The following is a 22,888-nucleotide window of genomic DNA, read 5'->3' as shown; positions in this document are numbered from 1 at the left end:
ATTTACAACCTTCATAAAATTATGCATATATAGAACCTAGAAGAATGACACGTGAGTTATCGATAACCTCGCTGTGTTGAAGAGATTACAATATCACCTAAACCTGCGAACAGAACGGTCAGCAATACAACAACAGGTCAAGCTAAACTATTCCAATACTCCCCAGCCCTGCTAACAAGAGGGGGAGGACCACATTCAATGGAGGGAAAAGTATTTTCCACGAGCAGCCAAAAGCACGGACAAACAAGCACACGACTAAAACGTATATATACATTATAAATATGTCTTTAGGAAACGTCACAAAATGGAGTATTAAAGGAGGAAACGAACCAATTGCATTTAGGGTCCTTCCAAGTAGTAAATAGAATCTGAAGGTGAAAATGGGTGCTTTTGGCGCGAAAATGAGAAATTCAAATTTCCAAAATAGGACGTTTACCAAGTGACTTTTGAGTATCTAGCATCCCCAACACCTCCCCTTTTTAATAGCGTATGTTCTTGGCGTTCACTTGCATCTTGACCGTTTGTTGCCGTTTTCGAAGTGACCACCTTTTAGAACGTAGGTTGATTTTTTGTTGTACTTCTTGCGTGGGGACTTCAGGAATGTTGAAGGTATCTAATAGAACTTGGAGCTGGAGATTTGTGTTTCTCGACGGGCAATCTTGGGCTAGCCGTTTCCGTAGCTAGTTTCGGTGTCGAATCCACCTGTCTCTTCCTACCTCAACTTTTTACATGACTTGGCCCAGCCTTCTGATCACACGTGCTTCAGTCCAGGGACCATGTTTTGGTATGTAGTCCCGAGCAAATACCGGACATCCTGCCTCTTACGTCGGCAGCTCCTGGTGTAGTTTTCGGAAGTACCAGATTATGGATCGTCCTCAGTCTTTTTCCCATGAGGGTCTCTGCTGGGGACTTTGCTCCGATAACGTATCACTGGGTGTCGTTCGATAAACAAGTAAAAAGTTCTGTGGTATTTCGACTGGCATCCCCTCCCCTTTTGACTTAAGTCGGGCCCTCTTAAACGTGTCTACAAACCTTTCTGCTTGGCCATTCGACTGGATGGTAAGGAGAAGAGCGGAAATATTTGGTGACTAGCCGTCGGCAGAATTCCTGGAACTGGCTGGAAATGAACTGCCAACCGCTATCTGATACAATTACATCAGGTGATCTGTCCCGGTAGATCTCCGTCAACAGCTGTGGTGTTTTGATCGTCGTTGGTGGCACGATGGAGAGGACTTCTGACCATTTCGAAAACACATCGACTACAACTAAATAAGTAGTCCCATTGATTGGGCCAGTAAAGTCGATATGTATCGTGGACCAGGGCTATTCAGGCTGTGGCCATAAAACCGGCGGCACTTTAGCGTTAAATTTCGTCGCTTGTTGATACTGTGTATTCACTTACTAACTTCATGATGTACTGGTCCATGAGAAACCAATATACTTAACTTCGAGCCATGAACTTCATTAGTTTTACTCCAGGATGATCAATAAGAAATTGCTTCAACACTTTTGGTCGTGGAGATTCTGGCACAACCACTATCTTTCCAAACAATATATGTACTGAAGTTGACTAATCTGTTGATTTCAAATTTTTGTCTTGCATTATTAATTGATGAAACTATTACGCTTCTTATTTTACCTCGTTGTCTAAGTTAGTTGGTAAATTCTGCTTTTTTAAATAATGGACCATACTTTGTGACCTCTATGTATGTAATTAATCAATAACTTACTGTTTATGTGTTCGCCATACAACCTTACTTCTATGTGTATTCAGGTATATGTTATCATACGTATCGATCTTGCAACACATTTGAAGAAAACACTTTATCTATCTAGACTTTATTTATGTATCGATCTTGAACGGTGTTTACATTGCTTAGGAAAATGGTAAAGTACAATCTTCATACAGTCAGTTGTTATCTATATCGAGTCTAGTACGCAGATATGTGCCTATCCAAGGCGCCATACTGTATTAGCACAATGAGATGAAAATACCGAGATGAATAGCAGTAGTATTGATTCTCATTCGACGAATTGTTCCATAAGAGTTAAAAGATCATTTAAGGGTAATTTCATATCACAGATAATTTTGATCACTATTTGATATGAAGTTGTGAAACCATAGAAGGAGTATGGATATTTGACATTGTTCACTTACAACTGTTCACCGGAGTCAGACTTAGGATTTTCATATTTCTCAATAGTTACATAGTTTTTTGACAAAATTCATCTAATCGAATAGAAATATTTAAATTAATAATTCAGACTTCTTGAGACTCATCCGATTGTGAATAAGATGAGATATGCCTATTGAAATAAATCATATTTCTGCTTAATTGTTAATTTGCGGTAACCCAGGTCTTTTTCCAGAACCAGTAGCTTCGTAGTTAAACCATGTAGCCCTAACTCTTCAGGTAGTCAGTTCCAATAGCGCAAGACTGAATTCAATTCTGTGTAACCGATTGCTGTCACTACCGCTCATAAACAATGTGACTCAAAGCGGAGTACATAAACCTGTACTTGTTAAATGATATATATCATATCAGACTTTGATTCTGGGTACTAGGTAAAGATGGCATATGGGTTGATGAAGTTATTTTAGATATGTGTCAAGTATCCCCAACTACCCCCTATTCCGAAGCAACATGTTTTCTGGTGTAGGAATAGGTTGGAAGAAAGTTAGGGGTGGCCAAGTTAGGATATGCATAGTATTAGTTCATAAAGTCATTGATAGTTGGTTTGAGCCATGCTGATAGGTGTGAACTACCTGGTTGGAGTCACCGCGAGTCATCCACACTAGCCCAGGCGCATTTACGCTTTATCTTTCCATGGTTCTTGAACCTTGGAATTTCATACCTTTTTGTTCATTTTTTTTACTACACCTAACCTTTTCGACTACTACCCTATTATTTATCTTTATAATTTCATCGGACTTTTGATATGTCTAACCAACCTTAACTGGTACATATATATGTTAGGTTCTACGTTTCATTATAACTGACTGACTGAACCTAAAGGCTGTCGATGCGCAGGAAATATAACAGTATATATATGATGCAGTAAGATTTGCATCAATGAACAATTGGTTATCATCCCATTTCGAGTTTGATCAGTAAAAGTTAATGATACAAAGAATATATTCTTCCACTACTAAATATACAGTTGAATTAGGTTATAAGCTCGATCTCAATTTAATCTTTGTAGCTTTATGTAAAAGGTGTTTTGAGCCAAATACTTAGATTTGCTGTGAAACGTTGGCTTGGTCATATGAAAGTTCAAATCTTCACTGTGTATTCAAAAACTATTTGTCCTTACCCTTTAACCTACCCTAGTAATATTGATTTATTTTTCATAAGTGGTACAATTTATACTGTCTTTCCCTATTATTTCTATATTCCAATTTGCTTAATATGACATTTACTTCTCATAAATCAATGTCTTAACAAGTAAATATTTGTAATCAGATAGTTATTTAAAATATATTGAGGTAATCTGATATCATATATAGATGGTCTTGATAAACTTCATTATCCTATTGTATTACTTCAATTCATTCGGCAAAAATGTACGTGTAAAGTCATCAATCTGTTCTGAATATTCAATAGAAGTGTGGTATCTAGCATTTTCGAGACTTTTTTTGTTGATTTAATAAGTAAGTATGTGCATATAAGAGCATAGTTTTCTCTAGAAGATTCCATTTCAATCATTTGAAGCCATCCACATGTCTCTTCTACAAACACTGTACTGTGGTTAATTTCAGCATACCGGATAAAAAGCAAATAAATTGAAAAGTGCATCATGAAATAAAATATCCAGTAAAGATTATTCTGTGATATACAAAATTTACTCACTGAAATGCTTGGTACTACACTGTTGGCATGCAGATTAGATCAAAGCATATTCCATACAGGATTATGTTGGGGCGCGTCTTCAAATTGACACAGCATCCGGTACCATCCTAGTGTCTAGAGAAACGTATAACCTGCTTGGGAAACCGTCAATGAAGCCGTCTAAGAAGACCGCTAAAAGCTCATCAAGAGGAGTGCTAAAACTGGTTGACGAATTACAGTGTGAATTTTCCTTCATTTGAACTAACTATGAAGGAATATGCTATCTAACAGAACAGCCGAACTTTGATCTTCTTGATCTAGATATACTAGAAAAACTTGGAATAATAGATATACCTATTAACAGTGTCTGCAACTTGTCGTGCTCATCATTGGACACCCCGATACTTGCAGAAAAGACAGGTGAAAGGTTTCTAGAAAAGCTAAAAATAAAATTTGCCTCCATAATAGTAGATTCAGAAATTAGGTGTATAATAGCAGATGCCATTCGTCACACTCGAGTGTCATCAGAGGAAGTCAGAGAAGAAACTCTTCAAGACCCAGTTTTACAAGTTAAAAAGTTCCACCTAGAAGGGTGGCCCTCGAAAACCAGCTTCACAGAGCTTCAGGAGTTTTATCAGCGCGGACTATCTCCCTCAATCATAAGCGACTACCTTCCGTTTGCCAAACGTGTCATAATATCAAAGAAGCTGCTACCAACAGTGCTTGAAGAGTTACGCGCGGGACATTCTGGAATAAATCTCATGAAAGCACTAGCACTAAGTCATGTATACTGGCTGCATTTAGACACTCAACTGGAGCAGCTATCCTGTTCGTGTACCAAATATGCATTCAAAACAAAAGTATCACGGAAAGCGGAGCTGCAATCACGGCCATCGCCACAGTCACCGTGGTAGCGTATACCTTTGGACTTTGCTGGTATACTTCATGAACAAACTTACCTTCTAGTAGTTGATGCATACAGCAAGTGGCCAGAAACTTTTATCATTGAACATCCAACTGTAAGCTGCACAGCCAGAAAACTACGGCAACTGTTTAGTCGTTTCGGGGTCCCAGAATTAGTAGTTAACAACAATCGAACACAGATTACGTCTGCGACCTTCTCAGAATTTTGTCAGTCAAATGAAATCAGTCATGCCCGAAAACCTCCATTCCATCCCCGATCCAATGGCCAGATAGAAGGCTTTGTTGCTCTTCAAAAATCAAAAAGGGAGGGGACGACCGAAAAGATTTTAGGAACATCATGGGGTACAAAGGCGATTGTTTACGGTGGATCAAAAAGTACTTACTATAGACTATCATAGCAAACATCCTACATGGATAACTTGCCGAATCGTGAAATGAATGCAAGTGTGGTTTACGAGGCGTCAGTTGGATCAGAAGTTTGGGTATGTCATGCTTACCAACTGAAAGCAACTTCTAACACCAGCAACAAGACCAGACATAGAATACCTCTTGATGTTCTGGTGGACACCTTTCAAATCAAAAACCCTGGAACAGATAGGTCAGTCTCTGTGCCAGCAAAGAGTGATACCACTTCATTATTGCCTAGAAGGTGGATAAATCGAAAGCACAGACCACTCTCGCGGTCTTAGCGGGACTCTAATACCAGATCTTATGAATCTGCTAGATTGGATTGTGATGGGGCACGCTGGCTGGCTATTTATTATCCGATCAGTGCTGGCGAAGACTTGAAACCCGAAAATCCTCGACCGTAATTGGCTCGTCTCTCCTTATTCTATACTTTTACTAGTTCTTCCTCCACTGAATTTAAAAACTATTCCATATTGTTAGTTGGTGTTTCTTTTGTTCGATATTATTGCGATGGACTTTTCTCAGTGATGTGAAACTTCTACATTTTTTTTATATTTCCTTTAGGAATCACTCAAAAAACGGAAAAAATTACTGGCTGATCTTGAAAAGAAGCATTAGTTGACAGGATCGACCATTTTTATCGACTTGTATTAGATATTATAGACTGAAATTCCAATTAGCATGATATGTATCTGTGTATATGTAGATTTTCACATATCCAACAGATTTCTGTACTTGAAAGTCGAATGATGATAAATTACTGAATAATCTTTAATACTTTTTTCTATCTATTCTATCAGGTATAATTTCAGTCACCTTTAACTAATCGGTTCGATTAATAAGTTGTAGTGTTACTTATATCAAAAGAAAAAGCAAAAATGATCCCTATGCAATCCCAGAAAAAACAAAGCACGAAATTGCAATCGAAAAAGTTAACAGCATAAGTTCTCTGTATCATTCAATCATTTTCTAACCTATTTCATAATAAAATAAAAAGACAAGGAGGGAAACTTATTCCGTCAGTCAGTCAGTAACAACGTAGAGCTTTGTACGTACGTACATCAGTTCGAGTTGCCATACCACATTAGCACTGAGATGCAGTTGTCATATTCAAATCCAGTAGTGGTAGAGATAGTAAGGGTATAAGCAGTAATCGGAAAGATGAGAGTTTGAAGATGTTGTTCAAGGAGTAGAATCCAGTGAAATAGATTTGGAAAGAGAAAAAAAGGGACATGGAGTATTCAGAAGGTTAGAATTTGTGAGAACACAAAGAGGAGATGCACCTGCGCCATTTTAAACGATTTTGAGTCATGTCATTCAATGTCTCTAACCATCGATTCCTTTGGTATGCAGACCCTAAGATTTCAAGTTTTTCGGCGTGTCAAATCTAACACAACTTTTGTTGGTTAATTCCTGTCAAGATTTTAGAAAGTATTTTATTTCCAAAACAGATATCTATTCTATCTTTTTATTCTTTGTTTTAAGGATCAATGTATAGCATAGAATGACTAAATCCCCTTGACATGATTGATACATTTACTTATTTTTTCTATCAATTAATGTTTAGGTTTCCATAGAACAATGAGAAGACGGAGTTGATCTGAAAAATGTGATGTATTTGCGCTATACATTTCGAACAATCTGGTCACACACATATACTTGTCAAGGCATTTTTATATGAAAATTAATAAAGGTTAAACAAATAAAAGTACAATTAAAATAACTAAGGGGAGAGAAAGAATAAGAAATTGTCGTGTTATCCTAAGCCATAGAATGACTTAAGGATTACCAAGGTAAATTCAAGGTTACGACAAATTGTTTTTGTACACATAAGGGGGGTTTAAATTTACGAATGGCCAAGGCTTCAATAAACTTAAAAATTCGACCTTGACAATTTCTATACGACGTTCTAAAAGCTGTATTCATGTTAATTTTGTGCCCCGTCTCAATTATATGTTTCGCTATCGATGAGGTTGGTTTTCTACCTCCTACATTGATCGGATCATTTGACACACACTGATTTTGAAGCCATCTAGGCACATGTTCATTGACCCTTGATTGCATTGTTCGATTACTCCTCCCTATATATGTGTATCCACACAAATATGTAAATTGGTAAATACAATGGGATGTGATGTAATCATTAGTGCATTGTTTAGGTCTATTAGGAATCATGGGCTTAGACTTTTCAATCACAACCAGTTGAGCAGCATAATAGGTATTCTCGATGGCTGCTTTCAATCTCTGCCTTAAAACTATACTGTTAGATTCGCCTCTATATGGTAGATTGATATAAACCTTTTTCTTTGGCACTGAATAAACTAGAGGTCTTGGCATTAACTGACTTTTGCACCTATTAATAAACTTGAGTGGATAACCATTTGCTATTAAAGTGTCAGTCAGTAACTTTTCATCTTTTTCCACCATATCAGAGGTACATATTCTTCGAGTCCTCTTAAAGAGGCGCTTAACTAGACCTCTGTTGTATTGCAATGGACAGAAACTGTGGGAATTTAAGTATTGTCCCGTCCAAGTTGGTTTCCTATACACGGACCGTCTAATAGTGCTATCATCCTTTTGACTTAAAAGTATGTCTAGAAAGGCTAATTGGCCATTACTTTCTGATTCATGTGTCATCACAATATCGTTTTGAACACCATTGAGTTTATCCAGTAATCGGTAAACATCAAAATCCTTATCACATATAATTAGGACATCGTCCATATATCTTCTATATAGAGTTGTCTCACTAATGAGGTTGCTCGTCATATTTTCCACATATGACATGAATACCTCAGCTAAGAGAGGCCCTAAATGGCTACCAATAGCTACACCATCAACTTGTCGAAAATATTCACCATCAAACGTAAATTGAACATTAGCTGTACATAATAAAAGTAATTCTTTCAAAAATGGTAACGGAATAGGAAAAAGGTGAAAGTTTTTAGAAATCCACCGTCTTTGTTAACGGTACATTCGTGAAGAGGAATGTTTAGGTTGTAAACTAGTCTTTGTCATTTATTCGCCTGAAATGATTGGCAATGGAGAAAGAATAACAGTTTTCGGATATTGTGTCATATTGGTGTTTTCGAAATAACTTCCCACCTTTGACGAAACTTTCTATTAAGTAAATGTAATTATACATGCAGAATTCTAAGTAATATAGAATTCTGCGCGGTAGTTCGTTTTGTTCTACTTTATGGCTGCGAAACGTGGTCATTAAGTTTAGAAGATACTCGTAAGCTACTAGTATTTGAACGCAGATGACTTAGAAATATTGCTCGCATCTGCTGGAATAGTGATGTTAGACGCAGGGTATTAGGGAATGATGCTAAATCAGTTAATGAGGTTGTGAATCTTCATCGACTGAGATGGTTGGGTCACGTGTTACGTATGCCTGAACATCGATTACCACGACGCTCAATACTGACTAGCGTTGGGAATGGTTGGAAGAAAGTTAGGGTCGGCCAAACTGAAACGTGGCATCAGTGCGTGAAGTCAATAACTTCTGGTCCGAGCCATGTTAATAGATGCAGACTACTTGGTTGGGGTCCGGTGGGACTATCGTAACCAATGGTTGGAGACTCTTGGTGACATGGCTCAGAATCGACCACAATGGCGTCGGTGTATACATCGTTTGTCCTCCCTTAAACTATCGGATTAAAATTGCTTCATATCTTTCTTTCTACCGATCCTTATACACAATCTTTCTTTTATACATTACTATTGAAGTGACTACTTCTATGAATTCGGTGTTCATCTTGTTGTGCTAATGAGATGTGGTAACTTGGACCGATGCATATACCTGCTCTGTGCTACGTTGTAGCTGACTGACTGAGTAACATAAGAAAACTAATTTGTTAATTATATTAAAAAACCATTGAAATTATGGTGATACGACTTAATATAACCACGATGCGGAGATGTAATAATATGAGTAAAATAACCTTAATATCAATGATTAGATAATGAATCTTTAAATTTCATTGAGTATAATGTAAGATATACATCTAAATGATGAATGAGAACAGGTGTAAAACTCAAGTTTTGTTTTAGGTCAATGTTTAATTTATCTAAATGTTCACAGTTAGTTTAGTCAGTGAACCATATTTCTTATATATGGTGCTTAGTGATACATCGGGACACACTTTTACTTTTTTTCTGTAATTAAGGATTATGGACTGTATTGCTGATTAATAATAAGCCTTAGTTCAAATAACCAAAATAAAATGAGTTAAACTTCACCATATTACACAAGTTAGTGGCTATTTGGACTCAGTAGCTAAGTTGATGGCTAATAAGAGATTGATCAATTGCAGTCCTAAGCTCCAATGGAAAGATTCAAACAACCAATACATGATAAGCCTTAATGTCAAGTAATTTTGAGTAGTTTATTTAGAAACTAAGCGAAGATAATGAACTTGTTAGGTGTTACATTGATCCATTTAACCTTAAGTCTGGGTTAAAAAAGTCATAATAGAGAGGAGGGGAGACTATGCGTATTGTCCCGATGAAGGTAACTGGGTCATATTTTAGGGTATATATTGATTTTCACTTTGTACATCCCACTTAATGTAGCGATTTTTAGTGGCAAGACAACGGGATTGAATTTTCATAGTATTTATAATTTGTGTAGAGGATTTGTTGAAATTATAGAATTTTCACAGTTCAAACCGCGAACACATCTTAAGTATACAACCATTAGAAACCTGAAAGCACTGGAAAGCCATTTCGTCCTATTATGGAACTTCTCAGTGACAGTGAACATCGAAAATCCTGCATCATGAACTTTCCCCAGTATGAGACTTCTGAAAAAGTACTCATGATCCCATCAAAAGTCGGATTCATGACCATATCTTCGGCAAATATTTGGTTTGCGAACTAATAAGTCGGCGTATAATTTTCTACGTGTCTACGATAAATTTGTGATATTGTGCAACCATCTTCTGATGCTTTTCTCGAGTGACTGTTGTTCATTCGACTTGTTTAAACTCTGTTGATGACAGCTTAATACTAGAACCTCGGGGATTCTCGAATCTAGTCACTTGTAGTCACATAATTATTATTTAGTATAAATGGTTTGGTAGAGATTGTTGAATTTGAAGGTTAACATCATGAATTGACTATTAAAAACTAGGAAGCATTGCTATGGAATCCCACACAGGAACTAAGTATCTGTCTTGTGTCCACTGGTTTACTAGCTATGATCATTCCGTGATGTAAAACATAAAATTTAACAATATCCACAAATCCCCCATAACGAATACCATATAGATGTGTGGATGGATACTTGTGCCTATGTGATTAAGCAATTCCTCAGATTAAAATTTTCAATAGTCACTAAAGAAAACAGCTGTTACGAACTCATTCATAAATGAACAAACAATAACCAGTTTTCTTAGGGCAATCTCTGATACAAGTAGAAAGAATCATAACAATACTACTGTAAATTGTTTTGCTTAATTTATTGTCCAAAAGTATGTGATTAAACTGACTGAAATTTATTGCATACAATGTATTTTAATAGATAGACTTTGTCTTTTCATTATCACTACTACTGTATAATGCATGTGAGATGTTTTCGGTTGTTCGTTCATTTATATATTTATTGTGTTAAGGACTTATGTAGAACGTTGACTTAATGATTTGGACGATGACTGAATCTATTTGTCTATATGCATTGATATAAGCGAAGATGTCATAGCGTTTGACCGCTAATTGATGTCCATGAAGACAACGACGATGGGGGTGTTCACTTTGTCCAGCGCAGTGCTTTTCGCAATTGAAATAGTCTATTTTTTAGATACTATGGACACACGTTCGACTGTTTAGATGTTGCATATGTGTTTAGATCATGCATAAAGGAAATATTAAAAACATCTGAGAATTTTCAGAGGCTTGGCACTCATTTTAATCACCAACCAAACAAACAAACATCGAAACTGATCCAATCTACCAACCAATCGGAAAAGTCATGGACAAATATAGGACTAATAATCAGATCAAATGGAGATTCCATACAAATAGAGAGGTAAATAATGACAGGTTAAAGGTCAACAATAACCAATGAAGATCGAGGTCGACAGGAAAAGCCGTGAATCATATGTGGTGGAATTCGAATACTTCACTTTTACCTGATGATTTTCCGGAGCACATCTGAGCTGCAAATCTTCACCATCTCAAAGTACACCTGGACATAAGCACTGTTTCAGGGAAGGTTGATGTTCAACTCTTCCTAGTATTTTCTATTATATATTTCTTTATTGTCTTCGACCTGAAAGATCAGTCCACTGATTTCATTGGACGTAGGGCAGAAATTTTTCAGCGTACGTTCCTTGTGCTGACCCACACGCGTACGTTTTGCATATATCTATCTACATAAACCACTCAAGCCAAAACTCATGCAATTCATATGCATAAGCATACACATCGGTTAGCCGGCCAGATTTCTGGAGAACCCTGAGAACGGAACCCAGTTAATTCCGTTTACAACAGAGTGGTGGATTAGTCCGATCACCGCCAACTGGCCAAGTTAGCTAGTACGGTTGCCCCTACTAACCAGCAGCATCGCGGGGAGGCTTTACATCGGATTTCGCTGACAAGATCTTAGTAGCATTTATTATACGAAGGTTAGTCATGATACTCAGCTAAATTAATAGAAAGAGAAAGAACAATTTCGTCGGTTTGGTTCACTGTTTACTGTTACATCCCAGGAGTATCCAATGTTAACCAGGAAAATTGGCTCCGTAACTGTAACTGCATAACCAACTGTTATATTTGAAGAGCCGTCGCTCTTATGTACGTATCAACCCTATTGAGTTTACAGCCTAACTGCTTTTACTTGAAAATCGGGAACCACTGCAACTCCTCAATCCTACTGGTTATACAGGAGAATGACGATCATTACAATTCCCACGACGCAATCATTTATGTGTCAAATTTTACACATACCGCATAATAAGAAATACTATGAGATACATAGGATTACTGTGAAGAACACTAAATATAGTTTACCTGAATTAATATACGAAACAAAATTGTCACATTGAACGAGAGTTCACATTTGTCATATAGAAGAAAGTTTATGCCATATAGATGCCAGAAAATAATGACCTAAATAATGTTATCATGTCATATCATTTATAATTTCAATAAAGCACGGATTTTGTAGGCATACAACATATTATGAATTCTCGTGATTCCGTTATCTCTTCTGCTACATGACTGACTAATTACTGTTATAGTTATTGTTGCAATTCGCTTAAATTTTTCATCTTCAAGTTGAACTTCAGGGGATGTAACCATGTATTTTCTGAGTCCAGTATGATGCAGAAAAACGGGTGCCTGTTTAGCGCGTTTTCAAACATCTGAACATATATTGTAGAATGGGTGCCAGTTTCCTATCGAGCCTCTCTAATATTAGTCGATGGAAATGTAATCTATTTATATCCGCCATTAAACTGGTTTTGTGAGTCGTCATGGTAAACACTGAAGTTTCCTTCACCTTGGTCTGGCTTACCTACTTTGTCATTAAAATCGGTTGCCATAGTTACTGATTTCAAGGGTTTAGGCTTTCAAAGAATGTAAGTAAACTTTCTACAAAATTCATCTTTTTCTTTAATGGGAGCGTAGGCAGATATGTCGAAGCGATAGTCCCGTGTTCCTTTTTTTTGTCCTCACAGTAGTTATTTATCAGGCGATACAGGAGCACTACGTCAGTTCTGGAGGGCCTGTCCTGGCTTAGAACTTAATTCCATAATTAAGCCAGCGAACTCACGAGAAGTAGGAGTCAAGTTTCCAGATAAGCAAAGTGTAAATCGCACTGGTCCTCCACAGTTGGACTCTGTATGTGAGTGCCGGAGATGTAGCAAATGTCAACGGCACGGCTCCTAACTAATAAAGCCTATTGTGTAGTTTACAACACGTTTCAAACACTAAACACCTCAACGTGTAGATTTGGACGTGGTTTCAAGAAACAACACTTCCTGAATTTATATCGTTTGCATTGTTGGCACATCGAGAAAAATACGGTACTATCGGACAACAGAGATAGGTTGGATGAATTTGATCGTCAACAAGATTACCGTAAGTGTTGCAGGATTGTAGTTATCACTTCCCCGTTGCCCAGACAGAAGTTTCATTTTCAGTTAGTTGCCTGTAAAAGAAACTGAATTAGTTATGATTTTACCAACTTTGAAGCGTGACCACTAGGGTTTTTTGTATGTAGTTTCCTATGAGTTAACTTTTAAAGCGTTACTCCCAAGGATGCGAATCTGTGCGACTAGATGAGGTGTGCTTTTTTGGGATTTAATCTTGTCAACCAATTCATTCCCTTTGTTAGAGTCTTACACTACTTCAGATGCTAGTTTTTGGAGAGGAAAACATTTTATTCATACTTAACTACAGTCAGCAGTATAACTTCGCTTTCAGATCTTAAGTTGTTTCGTTTAGTGTTATCTATCCGCCCATGACCTTCCTATTACAGGGTATAGGGTTCGGATAGGTTGTCGTTTTTGATAACTCTGACCACCTTATCTAGGTAACAGCTACTGTCTGATGTTGTTGATTTAACCAATCTAATTAAAGAACTTGTTTATTAACTTACAGTTTTTTTATATGTTTATAGCACAATACAAATTATGTTTGAAGGATCAGAGCCTGGTTGTGGAGCAGGAAAGGTAATTCTCAAATAATTTTCTTTACGAATCCTGCTGATAATAATAATAACATCAACTTTTTACCTTGACAACAATAGATTTATCAGTCTGTATTCTTCTATTGAACAGAAAGAACGGTCAATGTTGACGTCAGTTCTGATGGAATGAATTACTCGATGACATAATGTTTAAATGTCAGAAATATTGTGGCAGTAATAAAAAAATGTTTGAAAATACTCTTCTATTTTATATGACCAGATTTGCGATACAAGTTTATGCGTTACAAGGATCTACCAACATAAACATTTAACATACCACTATTATATAACGGAGATGAGTTTCTCTGATTCTCTGTAATACGATTTGATGCTTGATAATATATTAGGTAGATCAAATAAGCTCGGTTCTTCACAATCTGATTATCTATTAAGGACAAAATATAAACCAGAATAATAGTTTCTTGATACAGGATACGGAATCCCGTGCGGCAGGGTCGTGGATGCGCACTGCTGAGGAGTCCCACAATAGGACGAAACGGCCGCCCAGTGTTTCCAGGTTTTCCATGATGGTCTAGCTTCAATTGGCTCATGATCTCAAATATCGAAATTACTACAATCTCCACAAAACCTCTTCTGATATATATATAATTCTCTATCCGTTTTAGGGAGGTGGTCCCGGTGGTTCAATTCGTGAAGCTGGTGGTTCACTAGGTAAAAGGGAAGCCACTTTAGAAGATGAATACTTCCGACGTTTGGTAATCATTAAATATTATTAATAATTTTTAAATATCCCTTTTCTTAGGATAAACAAAACATCGAAGCACTCAAAGATAAACTGAATAAGAAATCTGTTGTGGAGAATCAATCTTCGGTGGGTGTGGCATTTAATATTGACCATTAAAAGTATATATATATATATATATATATATATATATATATATATATATATATATATATATATATATATATATATATATATCATATAAGATCCTTGTGGAGATTGTTCAATGTTTCCAAGTCTATTTTCCATCATCGACTAACATCAGCTATAGTACTACTTAAAATACTCTGAGTAGCATCGTAACATTATTGTCTTGTGATAGTTTGGAACTGTTTACCACTATACATTCATACAACTTCATAGGGCATTGAATTGATAACATTTAGGTTACTTAGAAAGTACAAAAATATTCAACATCTGAGTTGGAATTATATATATGAATTGTTGTGACTGTGGACTGCAGATTAGATGGCAGCCAGTTATCGACCGAACCAAAGACGCGTAAACACGTCAGGACGGCCTAGAGTTCTGATTGGTCCCGCCTCCCTGTCTAGCACAGCTAGTTGAGTCCAGAACGCAAGTCCCAGCCTCTGAGATATGAATCATTGTATTTCAAGCATACTCTATTTATATACCAATCAACCCGACCACAACGTACTAATAAAATAGAAAATAACATTTGTACAATAATTAGCCAGAAGTGGCTGTGAATGTGGGAGGTAGTAATTAACAGATAGGGAATAATTCATGAATGGTAAATCATACAATAATAGTTCATAGGTCAACATAAAGCTCATAATAAGAGGGGCATGAATATGAACAATTTAGTTACATAACAATTATACGATAGAAATATACTCATAATATTGATCCATAAATGGATCCTAAAAATTACCATTCATTATTCTCATCAGGATACAACATGTATAATGGCAATAAAGTGTCATACAACAAGACTATAATACAAACATTCATATGATTTTATTTATTTGTCAATGGTTAAGTTGATGTTTATTATGGACAGTTACGTTAACCTTGTAATTAGTTCATCCTTGAATGTTTATTTTAATAATTACACTTGTCGTTTGTTAGCAATTCATCTTATATTCTTATTGTTTGTTAAAATCATTACTGATTAAATTTTAGTATGAAATTGAGAAATTCAAGTTGTATTAAACCTACTATATAGATTTGAATAGTTAAACTTTGAATAAGTTCATGTTTAAATCATAAATGATTTATTAAGATGAATTCTTTCACGTTCGCTTTTATATAAACGATACATAGATGTTATCAAGGTACAAGGAGTCACCGAATAGATATGCGCCACATAAATCATTCAGTTTGTGTGAGGGCTGGTATACTTCTCGGGTGCCCAAACTGAAGCGGGTGGTTTTCTTAGGGAGCCACACCCAGAGCCTTCGAACAAAATTCTGAACCACAAAGCAGTGGAGCAACGTCAGGAGGTGCGGTCTCATGGTAGCCGGTGACCAACAATTGGTTCATACTCCATTTGTTCCCTCAGGATACTGGAGTCCATGCGCACCATTGGTTTGGAATCAGGGTTTTCCAACTTCCCCTAGGTGGACTCTCTGTGTCCACCAACCAGGTTAAAGTGCTGGACGTTCGCTTTTCGTTCTCTCAATTTCGTGAACAACACCGCCACGAGAAGGCAGTGAGTAGGACTTCTGTGGCAGAGGCTATATACGCGTGGCCATGTGAGAGCATTTTGAGAGGGAGAGCGGACTCTCTTCACTCTCGGCCGTACCAGGGCATTTGGAGGCATAGATGTTATCATATTCATGTGTTCATTAATCAATCATAAATTTTCAATTTAAATCAAGAACTAATATTTACTAGATTACCACGGAAAATTTGCAAGAAGAATTGAATGCCTGTTTCATTGTAGCACAGGACTCCTTACTGGAAGTGTACATTCACAACTTTACATCCAGAAGTCAAACCTAATATCTTTAGTCTAGCTCACGAATGTCTAAACTCTAGATCAATTAGCCGGTATCCAATCGTGTTAGTGTCCAAATTCAGTCAATTCACGATATTACACAACTTTCACTTGTTGTCTGTTGTGGATAACTTTTCCATACATCACAGATACCTGGTTTATAACTAATAACTTAACATACAGATGGGTAATTACTAACTAGCATCCATTCCATTCATTGTGTACAACACATCTTTTCGGTTTAAAAGGTAAAACGGTGAATCCTAGAATTGTTAAAAGAGAGAGAGACAGGATATAATAGTAGTTAAACGACAGAAGGAAACAAGCATATAAGAAGATCATTTCTGTAAAGATTCTTGCCAAGTAAATAAGAAAATGCTCTGCACAATACTTATCACTGATTTCAGTTAGCAAACAATGAATTCTATCCTGAAGAGTTAAAGATGCAGTCAATCACGGTCTGAATAACTCGATGATAACATCCTTAATTCTGAAACTGGTTTGATTCTCATGAGATGCCTCAATCCCTGACGAGACTATAATTTATGGACTACCTTTGAATGAATTTTAAGTGACCTTAAAAAATGTTAATCAATCAGAAAACAGTTAGTATATAGTAGAAACATTATGTAAAACCAAAGAATTAAAGTAAATACACTTCTTTTACATGGTTCAAAAACTTGTCAAGGTTAGAAAGAGATTCAGAGGTTTTAAAGTCGTAATGCATTCGATAGAGGAACTCATCCATATGGCTTTATAATAGTAGGCCTCTGGAGTCATGATAAGGTCGCAAAAACTATTTCAGCCTCGACCACATTCCCTCAATATTGTTTGTGTGTACTCCGGTTGTGTAAGCTTATCATTTTTATTACACATATATCTCTACAGTACTCATACCACTAAACAACCGAAGCTTCGGTAACATCTGCGAATGTTGCAGCCAATGTTACTGATGCTTTTATTGTACAGTTCGCAACAAATATCAGAATTTGTCGTCGTCTCTATCTGAATCAAACGAAAAAAGTCCTTATTCTTGCAGACTTCTTCCTCTAACATATATTATATCGAAGGACAACATCATCATGGTAGTCTACACAAAGGTCAACAAGTCATTTGATTACCACAACAACAAATGAAAAAACTTCTCAATAATTCCATTTGTTGTAGCCGTTCAATTATCATATCTTCCCTAGAATCCTCTGTGAACCGATTGTATGTAAACCTCAAGTACTGAAATGGATGCCGTGACCTTGAACTCCCTCAAACGCTTCTGATTGACTCGTCCACAAATTGTAGTCTTTCCTAACCCCTTCCAAACTATGGAAACTTCTTGTTTTCATGAATACTAACTAACACACAAATCTAGATTAAATGCAAATCTAATCTTTCATTAAGTTATGTAATCACTTAACATTGACGTTAACACTTCATGTAACATGTTAACGGTTTGCATTATGTAACAGAGAAATAAAAGATTACTAGTATAGGGGTTGTGGAGATTATTAAGTTTTTGATTGAGATCATGAACCGACTGATTTTTCACGAAGCTAGTCAAAAACTTAATAATCTTCACAACCCCTATACTAGTAATCAACATGTGCTCACTAGTGACTAGCTTCGTGAGGGAATTCTCGGAGTTCTATTGAGAAGCCGTGACCAGTGGAGCTAATCCATGTCGGGTAGAGACAGGTATCTACCTCAGTACAATGGAAGATGGTCGCGCAATTTCGTGGATTGGTCGATGTTAGACACTATCACCATTGGATACCGGCTCAGTGGTCCAGTAGGTTAAGCGTTCGCGCGCGAGACTGAAGGCCCTGGGTTCGAATCCCGTGAGCGGGATCGTGGATGCGCACTGCTGAGGAGTCCCACAATAGGACGGAAAGGCTGTCCAGTGCTTCCACGTTTCCAAAGGTGGTCTAACATCAATCGGTTCGTGATCTCAATCAGAAATAAAAGATGTTTGGTAAATAATTTTTTATTTTATTTAGAAAATCTGATTCCTTTTTTTTCTCTTCATTTACTTTTCATCTTCATTCAGAAGGAATCTAACATTTAAACGATGGATAATAACAATAATAATCTGTTTTACCATTTTTTTTAATGCTTTTAATAATGTGTTATACGCATAGTTTCATTATGCATTGACTATTCTATTTTTAAAACAACAAATATATCCTCTTTTTGCTTGTAAAAATCAATGTTGTGCTTTACAATTGATTCTTCTATGTCATGTGTGGATCTAGATATCTCAGTGGTAACATTTCTGACCATGAAATTGGTTGAAACGGGATCGAATCCGCCGGGGAGCACCAGTTCCACCAAGATTACAGGTTTACCTTGCTGACGAGTGCCAAGTAGCACAAAACCCGGGTCCAGGGTTTTCTATCGACTATCTCCAACCACTATCTAATCTCAATGTTGTGCTTTATTTTAATCCATTGATCTAGTCACTTATAATCAACTTAGAACCTAATACAAATTAGCGTTGGCTCAAATTACTATGCCAGATCAACATGACGATTTGCAGTCGAATCCAAATATTATAGATAGCATTGATAATGAAAGAAAATATATATTGAGAATACAGCTTGAAAAGATAGTGTTGGAAGGTATATACGAAGAAACACTGAAATTCAAGACCGAATAGAGGATAAAGAGTCAATGTATTTGTGTAATGTTGATAGATTCTGAACCAATATTACCTAAAGTCTCAAATCAATGATGACGGTTATTACGCTGATCTCAACTAGGTATTCTACATCTGCCAATATGACTTAGACCAACTGTCAATAACTAACTGCCTTAACCACCTCAGGTGATGATTTATTACCTGATCGATCGATTTTCTTTTATTAACTAGTAGCTCAACATTTCTCAACCGGTCGTCTCACGATAAACAAATAGTTCTTCGAAGTACCTATGACAAAAACTTGGGGTCTACATATGTGTTCTACTTCCAACAACTGTGTTTCATACCCAGGATTATGTAGAGAGACCTTAAAAACAAAACGTCTCACTTTATTGCTTGGATTTCTGTTGCTAACTGTACATGACAGACCGCAGGCGGTTTTCCTTTTAGCAATGTGATCACTATACCAGTTTGTCAAGACCATCTCCGACCTAGTTTCATTTTCAAGCATCTCAATATCATTTGTTACTTCAAAGCGTATTCGAACGACAGTTAACAACTGCGTCACACCTCTAACAGTACTTGAGATCACTTCGTTCACAATAAAAACTTATCCGTTGATCTAATTGTTATTCTCCTGTTGTCATTGATCGCTTCTTTTAAAAATATATTTGATTGATTATGTAAAAACTGGTTAGATTAGTGGATTCATACGTCTTGTAAATTTACTAGCGATAAAGGTTAATGTTTTACAATATATGCAATCATAGTGTTTATCTTTGAATCTCACAAATATAGACAAAATTCTATGTTTATGATCTATGGAATAAAAATCTAGTACAATTAGGCACCAAAAATAGACTAGACTGCACAGAACAAGTTTGTGTGTAGGCTGGGATACGGCAAAATGGCCTAAACTGAAGCAAGTAGAATGTTAGGAGGCAACTCATCTAGGCTTTGATCTAAAGGTCTAATTAAAAAAGAGAATGGAACAATGTTAAGGGATGCTCTAACCGGTAGCCAAATATAGGCCCATACACCATTCGTTTTCTAGGGCCCTTGGAGCGCATGTACACTGTTCGTCAGGAATCAAGATTTTCAAAATTCCTAATCAAAGTTCTCTATATTCACCAACTCGTTTTCATCATCAGACGTTCGCTTTTCATTCCCTTACTTTCGTAAACAACGCCTCTATGAAAGAAAATTAGTGAGTAGAACTTCATTAACAGAGGTTAAGAACGCATGGTCGCATATGGACACTTTGGGAGGGAGAGCGGACCTTCCCAAGCCTCGTGTGCACTAAGGCTACGATTAGGATTTACAAATAAAAGCTGTGGTTAAGAATTCATGTTAAAATTTTCATCACGAACTTACGTCATCTATAATGTCGAGATTTCATTTAACCATATGGATGAGTGAATTTCGCGCAAAAATCCAGGACTTACTATCTGTAAATTCATTAATTATTCCATAAATTATAGTCTGCCAGATTTCGTTATGGATCAATTTGTAGATAGATTTAATAACATCAAAATTTCGTACTAACTTATGAAGGGGAAAATATTGACCATTTGTCCCTTCTAAACAAACTTTTAATCGAAAGGAAGATCGGGTTAAAAAAGACAACCAATTTACAGGAAGTTCACATGGACTGGTCAATATCTAACCTACAATTTTTGTCTACTGAAATACAGGTGAGGTTTGATAAGAAGCCTCCTGAAAATATTTCAAAGAATCTACATTACAAATACTATTGAAGATCTAAAACTGCTGACTAAAAAAAATTGATATCGAACAGATATCTGTTGAAGTTCATATATCAGTTTAAAAGTGAATGAAAATTGGAACTCTTTATTAAGTTCTGTTTCAAGGAAAAACATTTACATTACTGTAAAAAACACATTAAAATTAGGTGATGTGATCAGGAAAACAAGAAGCCCTGACAAACTACGAAAGCTATTTTTGTCCCTAATCTATTCTACAGAACATAAGCTTTCGTTCGATGCATGATTCATTGCCATACCATTTTCTGTTCCGAAGCTATTGTAATTTAAACATAATATTTTGCACCCTATTTTCTACGCTAATTCCCGGCTTTGGACATAATTGTGTCTTTCCTAATTATTGTACGTTGTGGTCGGGTTAGTCAACCTATTTATTCATGTACCTTTTTTACACTAATCCGAAAATCAGGATATCGGGAATAGATCGAGTAGTGTTTCAGTTATCTTGTCTTCTTTCATCCGCGTGCTTGTCAGCCAATCAGGTGATAGAACAGTTTTCTTCTCTCTACCCCACTTCGAACTCACGCGTACTAGCCTCAAGTTAGGTCGGTCAACCTATCGCGCCAAGGTCTTAATCTGGATTAGATAAGTATCCTCAGCACCAAAAGTGGATGGACAGCCCAAGGACATAAAAATAGGGAATAAAAAATCATTTTCCACGTTAGTAACACACATAGTTGTAACAGATCATAAGATTGATTTTAAAACACCTTAAAAAATTGTTGTGTAGATACTGTTAAAGACATACAGTTTTGGGGATTAGAAACTCTTTTGTGTAAATATAAACAATTTGTTTTAACCTTGAATCTGCCCAATGGGTTGCCATTGATTTTCATTAACAAGTATCTGTAACCAGATTGGTTAGAAATCGATTACAGATCAACTCCGTTTTCCCATTACATGAAGTAAATCTATATAAAGGGACTAGTTGTTTTATGCTGGGTTCTCTAAATAAGTTATTAATGAACCAGTTGTTAGCCAATTACTTTAACCAAATTTGAACTATTATTATGTGAAACGATCGCTCATCTTTTATCAAATTGTGCTATGAAATGTAAGTTTCCCCCTATAGAGAATATAAATAACGCAGGAGTTCAATGTGTTTTAAACGATGACAATGGGATGTCTTTGAATACAATCGATATCTGTAAGTAACTACTATTCGATCACATAGTGGAATCAGGTGTAGGATACTAATTAGACATTAGAAACGTTCTATAAGGCTGTGAATCTTCGTAAACAGAAATAGTTGACAGATGTGTCACACATACTCAGCCACTGTCTCCGTGACGAGGGATCGTGGTTCACGTCGGATTGGAAAGAATTAGAAAAGCTCAACCCAAAATATAAGACCAAAACAAAAAGTTACCTACTTACGCCTGTCTCTCTCAATGGAACATGAGCCGCCACATCAGAAGATATACACTTATTGGTTGGAATTAATGCAATAATCGCGATGTATGGTTAAAGACTTCTAGAATTGATTAGTGGCACGGACACAGGTAATCCTTATCTTACTCTTGTTACTATGCCGAGTGTAGTTTTTTTCTCTGAACAATAATTATTTCGATTTACGTGCCTTCGATCTAGTTAATCTTCTTCTTGAATATATAGATGAAAAAGTGTGACAACTTGAAATGATGGTGCACATTTAGGCCAAGTTTTACGTTGTGTATAATGTAAATACTGGCTTACTGATTCAAGACATACTTAAACGAGTCTTCTCATCTATACACCCAAACTACATTCCTGATAAATTTGTTACTGGAACGCTTTATTGTTATAACCCCAAACTACTTCTACACATTAACTCAAACAACAGAGAAAAGGAGGAACATATAAGTAAGAGAATCCGTTTATTTACAGAAAATCGAGGGTGTATATTAATATGTACGTAAATGTGATCTAGA

At 36.4% G+C, this 22,888-nt stretch overlaps 1 protein-coding gene across 2 annotated transcripts in view; it reads left to right on the top strand.

The window, feature by feature from the left end:
* The window catches only part of MAI2_1 (ATPase inhibitor mai-2, mitochondrial), a 34,207-nt gene that overhangs the window by 10,897 nt on the left and 422 nt on the right, over positions 1 to 22,888 (top strand). Inside the window, exons 6-9 of one of the 2 annotated variants that reach the window (XM_012938110.3) lie at positions 5,727 to 13,840; positions 14,484 to 14,573; positions 14,621 to 14,689; positions 18,604 to 22,480. In XM_012938110.3, coding sequence (XP_012793564.1) covers positions 5,727 to 5,780 — 54 coding nt within the window. In that variant the 3' untranslated portion in view covers positions 5,781 to 13,840; positions 14,484 to 14,573; positions 14,621 to 14,689; positions 18,604 to 22,480. Of the gene's footprint in view, positions 1 to 5,726; positions 13,841 to 14,483; positions 14,574 to 14,620; positions 14,690 to 18,603; positions 22,481 to 22,888 lie in introns of those variants that run through there. The other variant, XM_051218014.1, reaches the window with a different exon arrangement.

The sequence above is a fragment of the Schistosoma haematobium genome, chromosome 7 (assembly GCF_000699445.3).
Source record: "Schistosoma haematobium chromosome 7, whole genome shotgun sequence".
Lineage (NCBI taxonomy): Eukaryota > Metazoa > Platyhelminthes > Trematoda > Strigeidida > Schistosomatidae > Schistosoma > Schistosoma haematobium.
Note: the sequence above shows the minus strand (reverse complement) of the source record. Positions and strands in the feature narration are given on the sequence as shown.